This window comes from Oryctolagus cuniculus, chromosome 3, assembly GCF_051225735.1.
Source record: "Oryctolagus cuniculus isolate XC-2025 breed Fujian yellow rabbit chromosome 3, ASM5122573v1, whole genome shotgun sequence".
Taxonomy (NCBI): Eukaryota; Metazoa; Chordata; class Mammalia; order Lagomorpha; family Leporidae; genus Oryctolagus; species Oryctolagus cuniculus.
In genome coordinates this window covers 138,208,185-138,221,048 of record NC_142869.1, presented here as the reverse complement: position 1 = coordinate 138,221,048, position 12,864 = coordinate 138,208,185, and the positions used below count along the sequence as shown (strand labels likewise).

The window sequence follows — 12,864 nt, the reverse complement described above, 5'->3', positions numbered from 1 at the left end:
TGAATAGTTTCATGTTGCGGACATTTTTCTACAACTTTCTTATTTCACTCATTATGTTACCTGTCATTACATGAAGAATACCTCATTCTTTTTTAACTGCTCCAAGGTATTCCATAAAATGTTCCGAAATCTACTTATGTATTATCTTACTGATGGACATTTAGGGTGCTGGTTTCACAAGAAATAGGGTGGTCGGTCACTTATTTTTACTTATGCTTTTTGAACATGCAACAGAATTTCTGTTCAGACATAGAACTGCTGGTTCTGCACATTGTGCATTTTAATAGTTCTGCCAAGTTGTCTTCTGAAGTAGCTAAATTATACCCCGCTATCCCATATGAGCTTCAAGTCCCTGCTGTTCCACTTCCGATCCAGCTTCCTGCTGACATGCCAGGGTTGGGCATTGTGGTACAACTGGTTAAGCCACTGCTCGGGTTGCCTGCATTCCCTATCGGAACACTGGTTTGAGGCCCAGCCACTCTGCTGCCCATCCAGCTCCCTGCTAATGTGCCTGGGAAGGCAGCAGATGATGTGCTTAGGTTCCTGCCGCCCATGTGGGAGCCCTGGTTACTGCAGGCATGTGCGGAGTGAGCTGATGGATGGTAGATCTCTCTCTCCCTCTCTCTGTCACTCTGCCTTTCAAAGAAATAAATACATCTTTAAAAAAAAAAAAAAGGAATGTGCCTGTTTCTCACACCCTAGTTAATGCTCCACGTTTCAAACGTTTTATTTTTTTTTTTTGCCAGTAGCACAGGTTAAAAAAATAACTGACTTAATTTGTTTTTCCTTCATCTCTCATGTATTTTTGAACATTTTTAAAATGCTCATTGTATTTTGCTCTGTAAATTGCTGCTAGTACCTTTTGATGATTTCTTATTGGTATTCTTAGATCCTTTTATTGATTTGTAGGAGTTCTCTATCTATTCTAGACTTAGATCTTTTGTTTGAAAATAATGCAATCTTCCATCTTGCAGCATTTCTTCTTTTAACTTGGTTTATGGCATTTTTTTCCATGACACAGTTTGTAAAATCTTTTCCTTTGGATATTGTCGCACGGATCAGATTCTTCGTTGAGGCCTGTTGGCTTCCATGGCTTGTGCAAGAGCCCCTCTTCCTCAAGGTCAGGAAATATTTTCTTAGATTTTTGTTTTCTTTATGCTTACAGGGTTTTGTTTGACACATAGACATATATTGGAATTTTTTCAGCTAATGATGTAAGGTAAAAAAAATTAACTCTTGATCTCTTTCCAAACAGTTACTCAGTTGTCTCCATCTGTTGAATGATTTCTCCTTTCTATAGAAATCTGTCACATCCTCACGTTCCAAATACACCCGTCTGTTTCTAAGCTCTTTTCTCTTCTGCTTGATCTGGTTTTTCCACACCGTTCTAAGGGCTCTTGTTTTATAACATGCTTTGCTGTCTGTTAGAAACAAATGCTTCTTTCTATTACGGAGTTCACAAATTCTGTTCCCTGGGGGCCCGTGTGGTAGCATAGTGGGTTAAGCCACCACCTGCAACGCTATCCCACATGAGCTTCAAGTCCCTGCTGTTCCACTTCCGATCCAGCTTCCTGCTAACATGCCTGGGAAAGCAGCAGATGGTGGCCCAGGTGCTTGGGCCCCTGCCACCCACGTGGAAGACCTGGATAGAGTTTGCAGGCTCCTGGCTTTGGCCTGGCCCAGCCCTGGCTGATGCAGCCATTTGGGGGTGAGCTAGCAAGGAAGGTCTGTCAGTCTGCCTTTCAAATAAGTAAATTAAAAAGATAAAAAAAAATAGAAACAAACGCAAATTCAATTCCCTAAACAAGTGTTTTTACTCCTGAGACAGGTGTTCTGTGAGACGCTGCTCATTCCCTGTAGGACTAATGGTGATGGAAGAAGATTGTTAGAAACCAGACTCCACTTCATGCCTGCATGGTTGCTGAGAGATGCCAGCCTAGCTCCTGGTAAGGCTTCCGTCCAGGGGATTTTCCTAACCTAGTATCTCAGGGTTGGGGGAAACCTGTTGTCCTCCAAGTATCTGAAAAGAGCACCCTCTATGGGCCATGGTTGGAAATATCCTTGAATGACAGAGACGTGCCCATCCATGGAGCCATGCTTTGAAGGCTGGAGGAGGGGGAGGCAGCAGACCAGACATGGGGGCTGGGGCCTCTGGGCTCCCAGAGAGGAGTGAGGGTGGCAGGTGGACCGTGTGGGCTGGGCTTCTGGTCCAGCACTGAGCAGTAGACTAGGAATCCTTCAACCCAGTATCCAGTTTAAGGTTTTCTATGTTGTCATTCCTCCTGCCTCACCCATGTTTTTTGAAACCATGTGGCCTGAGTTAGCTATGCTGTGGGAGTTAAGGGGTTCCAGTGACGAGGAAGCCACCACAGGGAGGGTGACCATGTCTGGCTTTCCTCCTGCTCACCCTGGCTGGAAGCAGCATCATGTTCAAGAGATGAGCAGTGCTCAGATCTAGCACGTGGCCGGCTAACAAGGGGACAGAGAGGGTGCCCAGGCTGGGATGCCTCAGGCCAGGTACCAGTACCTCCTAATGCCTTTCCTTCAGCTCCTGCTCTGCTCCCCTCCCAGGGAGGAAATCCTGAAAACAAAAGGCTAGACTTTGGGGTTCATTTATTTTCAGGAAATAGAAGCCTGTAAGGTCCCCCAAAATGGTCATAGCAAAGAATACAATCCAGGTCACCTTTGCTTGCGACTTCCTAAGCATGATGCTAACACCATAAATTGAAATACCCACGTGGGCCAGTGTTTCTTAGTCATGGGCGAGTTTGCCACCGTCGCCTCCTCTGGGACATCTGCTGATGTCTGGAGGCATTCTTAGTCTGGGGGTGAGGGTAGTGCCTCCTTTTAAAGCTCTTAAATATATTTTTAAAATTTATTTGAAAGAGAAAGAAAGCCCCATCCACTGCTTCACTTTCCAGACACCCTCGAAGGTCGGTGCTGGGCCAGGCCAAAACCAGGAAATGGGAACTCAGTACAGGTGTCCCACATGGGCGGTAGGAACCCAATTATTTAATTCCATCACTGCTGCCTCGCAGGGTCCAAATTAGCAGGAAGCTGGAGACAAGCGCCAGAACCGGGAATCCAGCCCACATCCTCTGATATGGGATATCTGTGTCTAAACTGCTAGGCTAACCACCTGCCCCTGTAGGTGCCTCTGATACCTGGTTGGCAGAAGCCAGAGCTGCTAGCAAGCATCCTCCAAAGAGATAACTCAGGACAGCCCTCCCACAAGAGAGATTGATCCAGTCCAAAATGATAGCAATGGGACTGAGAAGCCCTGGTGCAGGTTCATGAATTTCAGGTTTTCTGTGGCGTTTCCAGATAATGAATGCATAGCCCTCATCAACTACTTTGCCATCGCTGGCTTCTTCCATCACAGAGAACTCTATCAAGAGAGTGTGCTGGAGACTGTGAGATCTATCGTTGCTCCTGGAAGAACCCAAGTTCCTTTCCTTTTCATCATGTGTAGACTCAAGTTCTGTTCCTGGACGGCCGGTGTTTGTATAATCAAAGAAGATGTGAGCTCTCTGTCTTATGGATATGGTTGCCATGCAACAATCGAGTAGTGTGGTCTTATTGTTGGAGTCACATACACACCATTGCTTCCCTCCAATGGGATGTCTGATAGGACGACACCAATGCTGGATTGCTCTTAGTACTCTCAGCTGCAGGTGATGAGATTGAGCCCCAGAGGGAAAGGAAAACTGAGTGTGGCTCCCTCCCATTGGCTTCTTATATTTCCAACTTAGCAAAACCTGGCCAGCATAGGTTGTGCACTGCACAATTTTGTCACTTCCGAGGGCTCCCCAGTCCCACCACTGACATCATCCAGCAGGGGTGGGGAACGTCTGGCCCACGGGCCATTGTAGGAGGCCCACAACATTATCTGGTCTGGCCCTGCCAAGGTAACCACAGGCAGGACTGGAAGGTCAATAAATCTATAGCAGACTAATTTTTAAGTCGATAATTTTGTATGGCCCGCAAATGACATTGTAAATAGCCAAACAGCCCTTGGCAGGAAAAAAAGGTCCCCACCCTGCTCCATCTTACCATAGTGAGCATAAAGAAAAAGTAATCCTCTTTCAGGAAACTTTACTTCCAAATATGTTAGAAAGTAATCTTTCTATTCCTGATTTTGTTGGAATTCAGTTCCCTACCATCTGCCAGGAAAATCACCATAATACATTGGTGACAGGGATGGGGACCCCTGGGCAGAATGAGAGGTATCAAAGATGACTCTTTGTGGGGTTATCCTTTGAACAGGGTGTTTACTTTTGACTGGAATAGGAGCCAGCCTCCCTTATTGACCATATGTGTGATTACACCTTTATATTATAGGGTGATGCAGTTACAAGTAATGCATTTGAGTTGGCAGATTTCCCAAGAGATTTCTCAGCTATGAGAAATACAGTTGCTTGGGCCACAGCATGAATAAAATGGCCTTGGTATCTAATTTCAGTTGTTCACACTTCACTTCAAGTTTAAGTCCTCTTAGGCTTGGATTGGAGACAGAGACATTGACCTGTACCAGAGAACTTCAAAAAAAGTTCCTGAAAGGTGGGATTAAACCTTGTAGAAATCCATGCAGGTTTTTTTTTTTATTATTATATGCATTTGCCATGAATTTTTTGAAGACCTGTGTATGTACAGATTTCAACTTGATTTGCACCAACATAAACTTCTCACTCCATTTTCTATGAACTTTTTGAATGCCAGTTAAATCAATTTGACAGCAGGGAAGTGCAGTGTCGTTTCGATGACTGGCCCATGATTGATTCAGCAACACGCAATGCTTCGGTTTTGATCGATGCCAAGTAATGGCAGGGCCGGAGGTGGGGGCAGATGTTGGGGACTTGATCACCGATGAGGTCTGAGGTGGCCCTCTTCAGGGAGGACCAGAATCCAAGTAAAATACTGCTGGAAGGTGGGAGTGATGGCAGGGCAGGGGTTAGCATCATAGCTGGCTCACGCGTTGGTCCTTTAGCACAAAGGACTCTGTCCTCTAACGGAATGGATCTGTGCTCGCTTTGTGCTGAATTTTCAGTGGCGCCATCTCGCCACGTTGCAGTGCAGTGAGTTAGACTGTTGCCTGTGACAATGACATTCCATTTGATTGCCGGTTCGAGTCCTGGCTGCTCCACTTTCAGGCAAGCTCCCTGCTAATGTACTTGAGAAGGCAGTAGATGATGGTTTAAGTGCTTGGACCCCTTGGGAGACCCAGATGGAGTTCCTAGCTCCTGGCTTCAGCCTGGCCCAGTCCTGGCTGTTAACAGCAGTGAACCAGTGGAGAGATCTCTCTGTCTCTGTCTCTCTCAATCTGTAACTCTGCCTTTCAAATAAATTAATGAATCTTTTGGGAAAAAAAAATCTCTGTAAGTCTGGTAACTACCCTAGTTTGGGTTGAAGGTTAAGTATATAAATTTTGTTAAAGATTTATTTATCTATTTGAAAGTCAGAGTTACACAGAGAGAAAAGGAGAGGAAGAGAGAGAGAAGTCTTCCATCCACTGGTTCACTCCCCAGTTGGCTGCAGTGGCTGGAGTTGTGCTGATCTGAAGCCAGAAGCTTCTTCCAGGTCCCCCCTCAGGGGTGCAGGGGCCCAAGGACTTGGGCCATCTTCCACTGCTTTCCCAGGACATAGCAGAGAGCTGGGTCGGAAATGGAGCAGCCAGGACTCAAAACTGGTGCCTACCTGGGATGCCGGCACTCAGGCAGCGGCTTTACCCACTACACCACAGTGCAGGCTCCTTTATTTTTTTTTAAATACAAATAGGGTGGGGAAGCTTTAAAATATTACTATTACTGTTATTATTTTGAGAAGCAGAGAAACAGAGTGAGAGAGAAAATTCCCATCCACTGGTTCACTCTCCAAATTCCCACACCACCTGGTGCTGAGCCAGGCCCGAGGCAGGAGCCCGGAACTCAATCCTGGTCTCCCACTGGAGTGGCAAAGACACAACCACTTGAGCCGGAACCTGCTGCCTCCCAGGGTGCACACCGGCAGCCAGCTGGACTCTTGAGCGGAGCTTGGACTCGAACCCAGGCACTCTGATATAGCATATGGCCACCTCCCCACTGCTGCACCAAATGCCCACCCCATGGCCCCTGAAAGAAGAGACTGACAGACCCATCTTGCCTGGTCTCCTGCCCTGTGCCTCGTGCTGTGGTCCAAGAGGAGCCATTGGTCACCAGGCGCTGGCGGTCTCATCTGAGGGAGACAGGTGTGCGATTAGGGAACAGGACGGCCGGGAGAAGGTATTGATCTGAGAAGCAGGTGTCAGATGCCAGAGGCAGGCTGCAGAGGTGGGCAGCAAAGGCTTGGGAGGGTGGAGAAACTACATCCGGGCTGGCGAAGGCTGTGAGGGTGTGAATAGTTGGTGGGCAGAGCACCCTGGTGCTGATGAGGGCAACCTCACCCTGGGTCACGAGGGTGAAGTTCCCCACGGCGGAGCCCTTCGTGGAAAACAGGTGAGTCTCAGGGTGTGCAGTTAGGACGAGTTTAGTTTCAAATGGTTGCATGATGTTTCCAAGATTGGAAATCTACAGTGTGAGATAACACACGTTAAGAATACAGCATGTTCTTAGACGAATGATCTGTTTTTCTGGGAAATGCTTTTATCAAGAACAAATCTCTAAAATTAGGGCTCTGCGAGCTGAATGAGCTAATTAGGTGAGAAGGATGAACTGTTAGAGATTCTTCAAGCATCCAGTTGGCATGCAGGAGACTAAATCCAGGGCCGGGTTGTGGCGCAGCAGGCTAAGCGGCTGCTTGCGATGCAGGCATCCCATAGAAGAGCACTGGTTTGAGTCCTGGTTCAAGTCCTGGCTGCTGCAACTTCTGATCTAGCTCCCTGCTAACTTGCTAATGCACCTGGGAAGGCATAAGTTGATAGCCCACATGCTTGGGCCCCTGCAACTCATATGGGAGCCCTGGATGGAATTCCTGGCTCCTGGCTCCAGCCTGACGCAGGTCTGGCCATTGCAGGTATTTGAGGAGTGAACCAGTGGATGGAAGATCTCTCTCTCTCTCCAACCCGGAGCCCCTGTCACTCTGCCTTTCAAATGGATGGATAAATAAATAAATCTTCAAGAAAGGAGAAACTATACATGGTTGTGGTGATGAAAGTATAGTTTCTGTGTTTGTCCCTGATCTGGGTTATTTTCAGAGACAAGGTCAAGAAAAATATACATGGCTGAGTTTGCCCAGGGAATCCTGATTTTGCTGGTTGTCCCAGCAAAATTATGAATAGCTTCCTCTTTAAGACTCAGAAGTGCACGATTTGGAAGATAAATTACGCGGCTACCCCAACTCTAAGAGATGCATTTAGGACTTTCCTATGGCTGGAAATGATGCCTCCAGCTCAAGAGTATGCATATGCACCCTGTCTTTTTGAAATGGCTATGTTTTTTTCCTTGCATATAAAGTAATCATTGTAAAAATTACAGAAGGAAAAAAGCATAAATAAAAATTAGCATAAACCTAGAGGTAAATGTTAATATTTGGATGGGGTGGACATTGTGGCACAGTGGGTTAAGCTGCCACTGCTGCTTCCCATCCAGCTACCTGCTCGTGCACCTGAGAAGTGGCAGGTGATACCCCCAGTGTTTGCACCTTGTCACCCACATGGGAGACCGGGATGGAGCTCCTGCCTTCTGGCTTCAGCTTGACCAAGGCTTGGCTGGTGTGGTCATTTGGGAGTGAACTAGTAGGCAGAAGATGATCTCGCTCTCTCTCTCTCTGTCTCTCTCTCTTTCACTCTGCCTTTCAAATAGAAAAAAATTTGGATACACACACACACACACAAACACATATGTAAAAATACTTTGAAAACGTTGTGGAAAATAGAATTAAAAGTAGTTTATTTAGATGTGAATTTGAAATCCATGTGTAGTTCTTTTCATAATACAAATTTTCCCTGAGCTTTTTGAAGATCCTGTATATCTATATATCTCTAGTTACACATTATTTATCAATCATTTTAGATCCTGCAACTCCAAACCAAACCACTTTAAAAAAAAAGATTTATTTGTAAGTCAGAGTTACATAGTGAGAGATCTTCTATCCACTGATTCACACACCCCCCCCCCAGATGGCCACAATAGCCAGAGCTTAGCCAGACTGAAGCCAAGAGCCAAGAGTTCTACCTGGGTCTCCTGCATGTGTGGCAGGGGACCAAACACTTGGGCCATCATTGGCTGCTTTCCTAAGCCATTATCAGGGAGTTGGATAGGAAGTGAAGTAGCCAGGAACCAGTGCCCATGTATGATGCTGATGTTACAGGCAGTGGCTTTACCCACAACACCACAACACTGGCCACCAAAGCAAGCCATGTTGATTGGCATTCTCTATACATGGATATAAACATACTACATAATATTATGTATTTAGGATCATATCGATAACATAGTCAATATAGAGCAATATAATAGCTTTTAAAGATGGCATAGTATTCTAGTGACAGATTATTCTTAAACTATAATGTATTGGACATCCCTGATTTTGGGCATGTAGGTTGTTTCTTTTATATATATATGTATATATATAAAATTAACAATGCTGTAATCAGTGTTTTGTGGAGCTATTTTTGTATATCCATGGTTATTTCTTAAGCATACTTTTTGATTATACATTTTCAGTTTCATAGCTGCTAGTCATTAGGGCAGCCACTGCCTCCTGGTCTCGTTTGTGCTGTATCTTCCATTCTTTTTCATCTTGTGGTCTAAGGAAAGAATCTCATCTCTTGTTATTTCAGCTGTATCTCTGATTATTGGTTTGTCTTCTTTTAGTAAGTCATCTAATTTCTATTTGAGTGTTCATCTTTCATTGAATTATGAAAACTGTTTATATATTTCAAGTGGGATAACCCTTTTGTATTGTAAATTGCAAGATTTTCTCCTAATTTGCTGTTTGTCCTTTAGCTTTATTTATGGTAGATGGTGTGTGTGCAGAGGGCTCCCGAATCTTCACTTTTTGTATCTTTACATATATAATCTTTTCCTTTATTGAGTAATGTGCTTTAAAAACTATTTATTTATTTAAGAGGCAGAGAGAGAAACAGATCCCCGACACACATATCTGCTTGTGCACTCCCCAAATGCCCACAGAGGCTGCGGCTGGAGCCAGGAGCCAGGAACACAATCCAGGTCTCCCATGTGGGCAGCAGGGACCACACTACTGAAGCCATTACGGGCTGCCTCCTGAGGTCTGCATTAGCAAGAAGCTGGAATTGGGCTCTGGAGCTGGGTATCAAATCCAGGCACCCCAATACAAGATGCAGGTGTCTTCATTGATAAGGCCAAATGCCCATCCCTAGGTTTTCAACAACATTAACCTTTGAAAATGTCACTTTCTAATCTCATGCCTCCAAAGCCCTTGAACTTGTTTCAAACATGCCAGTTTGGGCATTGCAGCAAGATGAGCTATGCTTTCTGTTTCCACTTCTGTGGCTCGCCCTCTGTAGAGAGCACCAGTCACTTCGCCAACAGACAGATGAGGCGCTGCAAGTAAGGACCAGAGCTGGGCACTCTCGGCTCAGCCCCAAAGCCCATGTGCCTGCATTCGTGCAAGGCTCTGAGGGCAGTTGGAAGGGACTCATGTGTTTCAATTTTTTACTGAGGGATTCATACTGTGCCTTAATTACAAGGAATGTATTCTCAGGAAGACTGACACCAGCCCAAGATTCTAACACGTAGTATAGAAGATGCCACAGCTGGCAGTCGGTTCCTCAGAGCAAACAGCTTTCCATGGACTGCTGTCCCCGGGTTGCAAGGTGGAGCCACTGGGCCAGGCTAAGGAGGGTGCATTTGAAAACACACTTCCAGGGGCCAGTGCTGTGGCATAGTAGGGTAAGCCTCCGCCTGCAGTGTTGGCATCCCATATGGGCACCAGTTAATGTCCCAGCTGCTCCACTTCCAATCCAGCTCTCTGCTAATGCTCCAGGGAAATCAGCAGAAGCAGGTCCAAGTCTTTGGGCCCCTGCACCCACGTGGGAGAACCAGAAGAAGCTCCTGCCTCCTTGCTTTGGATTAGCCCAGTTCTGGCCATTGTGGCCATTTTGGAGTGAACCAGCAGATGGAAGATCTCTCTGCGTCTCTGGCTTTCAAATAAATAAATCTTAAAAAAAAAAAAAAAAAAAAAAAAAAAAAAAAAAAACAGAAAAAAGAAAAGAAAAAGAAAATCAGACACATTTCCAGTTCTAGTGAGGACAACTGTGGGTGAGCTTGCATCGGGCTCCTACATCCGTGTCCTGGGTTGAACTACATGGGAACCTTGAAGATCTCTTCTATGTGTTGAAAATTAGACCTGATCCAAGACTCGTGTTGTGGTGTAGCTGGTGAAGTCATGGCCTATGACACCGGCATCCCATATCAGAGTGCTGATTTGAGTCCTGGCTACCACTTTCCATCCAGCTTCCTGCAGTTGCATCCTGGGAAAGCAGTGGAAGATGTGCATGGGTTCCTGCCACCACTCGGAGGACTGGGATTGAGTTCTTGGCTTCTGGCTTCAGCCTGGCCCAGCACCAGCTGCTGTGGGCATTTGGGGAGTTGACCAGTGGATGAAAGATACCTCTCTCTGAGGCTGGTGCTGTGGTGTAACGGGTAAAGCCGCCACCTTCAGTGTTGGCATCCTGTATGGGCGCCGGTCCTAGTCCCAGCTGCTCCTCTTCCAATCCAGCTCTCTTCTATGGCCTGGGAAAGCAGTGGAAGATGGCCTAAGTGCTTGGGCCCCTGCACCCATGTGGGAGACTAGGAAGAAGCTCCTGGCTTCTGGCTTTGGATTAGCGCAGCTCTGGCTGTTGTGGCCAACTGGGGAGTGAACCAGTGGATGGAAGACCTCTCTCTCTGCCTCTCCTCTCTCTTTGTAACTCTTTCAAGTAAATAAATATTTTTAAAAAGAAAAAAAGATACCTCTTTCTCACACACACACATTCTAATAAAAATTAAAATATATATAATATTTTTTAAAGATTTATTTATTTTTTTGAAAGTCAGAGTTACACAGAGAGAAGGAGAGGCAGAGAGACGGAGAGGTCTTTCATTTGTTGGTTCACTCCCCAACTGTCCGCAATGGCTGGAGCGGTGCCAATCCAAAGCAAGGTCTCCCATGTAGGCTCAGGGGCCCAAGGACTTGGGTCATCTTCTGCTGCTTTCCCAGGCCATAGCAGAGAGCTGGATTGGAAGTGGAGCAGCCAGGACTTGAGCCAGCACCCATATGGGATTGCTGGCACTGCAGGTGGTGGCTTTACCCGCTATGCCACAGTGCCGGCTCCAATATATATAATCTTTTTTTTAAAGATTTATTTCATTTATTTGAAAGACAGAGTTACAGAGAGAGGTAGAGTGAGAGAGAGGTCTTCCATCCATTGGTTCACTCCCCAGATGGCTGCAATGGCCGGAGCTGCGCCAATCTGAAGCCAGGAGCCAGGAGTCTCCTCCAGGTCTCCCACGTGGGTGCAGGGGCCCAAGGACTTGGGCCTTCTTTTACTGCTTTCCCAGGTCATAGCAGAGAGCTGGATCGGAAGAGGAGCAGCTGGGACTAGAACTGGCACCCATATGGGATGCTGGCACCTCAAGCCAGGGCTTTAACCCATTGCGCCACAGCGCCGGCCCCAATGTATATAATCTTCAAAGCATTAATTGCACTCTCCTCTGTGGCAGGCTCTACCAGGAAGATGGGAAAGAGCAGTTCTGGACCCTTTTTAGGTCTGTGCTTTGCAAGGCATTTCCCAGAGTCCCAGATGACCCCAAAACCAGCAGCTGCCACCTTGTTTGCTAAAGCCTGCAGAGGTGATGCAACTAAGGACCATGGGTTGGAGATGAGCCTGCAGCTGGGGCCTAGATGCCATCACACACATCCACAGATCACAGGGGACAGAGGGCAATTCTGCAGCGACACAGAGGAGAGGTGGTGTGAGCACAGAGCACGGAACCATCTGCAGGTGCCAGCCTTGGCTGCTGAGTGACCCAGCCACAGGCTAAGGAACACTGGCGGCCACCAGGCGATTGTCCCCGCGAGCCCCTGGAGGACGAAGGGCCTTTCTGACACTGGATTTCAGCCCAGGACAACTGATGCTGCCTTTCTGGCCGCAAGGACCATTGAGAATAAATGTGTGTTGTCTGAAGCCTGCAGTGTCATGGTCATTTGTCAGTGTTCCCAGGACCGTCCTTCCACAACCCGGAAGCACAATCTTGCTCTCAGTTCAGGGAGGCAGAGTCACAGATACCCGGCCCTCTCTGCTCACTCACTCACTTGGGATGTATGTGTGGAGTGACAGTGTTCCAGGGACAGGAGCCTGGGGCCCGGGGAGGGAGCAGGTGATGAACAGGTAAATAAAAAGCAGGAGCCGAGATACCTTTCATTATTGATAAGTGCTCTAAGGAAAACAGGGCGATGTGGAGATGGGGGGGGGGCAGTGGAGGTGGGGTAGAAGGAAAGCCTTCCTGATAGGCTAATGTTGGAGCTGAGTCCTGAGAGTGCCCGCCCTAGGGGAAAAGCCTGCTCAGAGCTGCAGGTGCAAAGGCCTGGGGGTGGGAATTGGCCTAAAGTGGTTGAGGGGAAGACGGAGGACCAGATTCCTGCAAGTCAGCATGGAGAGCGGTCTCTCATGGGAGGCTGCAGGGCTCTGGTCCAGGCACTATCTGGACCTTTCTCTCTCTCCGTCTCTTCCTCCTTCCCTTCCTTCCATCACTTATCAAGTGTGGCTAATATAGAACTGGAAGTACTTGCATTTGGTTAGAGTCAGGGGTTGGGTTTTGTAATATCTTCACAGATGTGAACCAAACCTCAGCAGTCAAATGCAACAGTGGTAGAATGGTAGAATGCAAAGCCAGATTTGGGTTTGGAAGAAGAGCAGCTGGGTCT

The 12,864-nt window shown here is 46.9% G+C and overlaps 1 protein-coding gene and 1 long non-coding RNA gene across 5 annotated transcripts in view; both read left to right on the top strand.

Annotated features, from left to right (window-relative positions):
* CDHR3 (cadherin related family member 3) overlaps window positions 1-12,864 on the top strand; it is a 156,147-nt gene that overhangs the window by 5,566 nt on the left and 137,717 nt on the right. For 3 of the 4 annotated variants that reach the window (XM_089328468.1, XM_089328466.1, XM_089328469.1), the window contains exon 2: window positions 1,829-1,946. In XM_089328468.1, coding sequence (XP_089184594.1) covers window positions 1,907-1,946 — 40 coding nt within the window. In that variant the 5' untranslated portion in view covers window positions 1,829-1,906. Of the gene's footprint in view, window positions 1-1,021; window positions 1,121-1,828; window positions 1,947-12,864 lie in introns of all 4 variants that reach the window. The other variant, XM_089328467.1, reaches the window with a different exon arrangement.
* On the top strand, window positions 3,383-12,124 carry LOC138849037 (uncharacterized). Its single transcript, XR_011387371.2, has 2 exons — window positions 3,383-3,674; window positions 11,661-12,124. It is a non-coding gene; the product is annotated as an uncharacterized LOC138849037 (long non-coding RNA).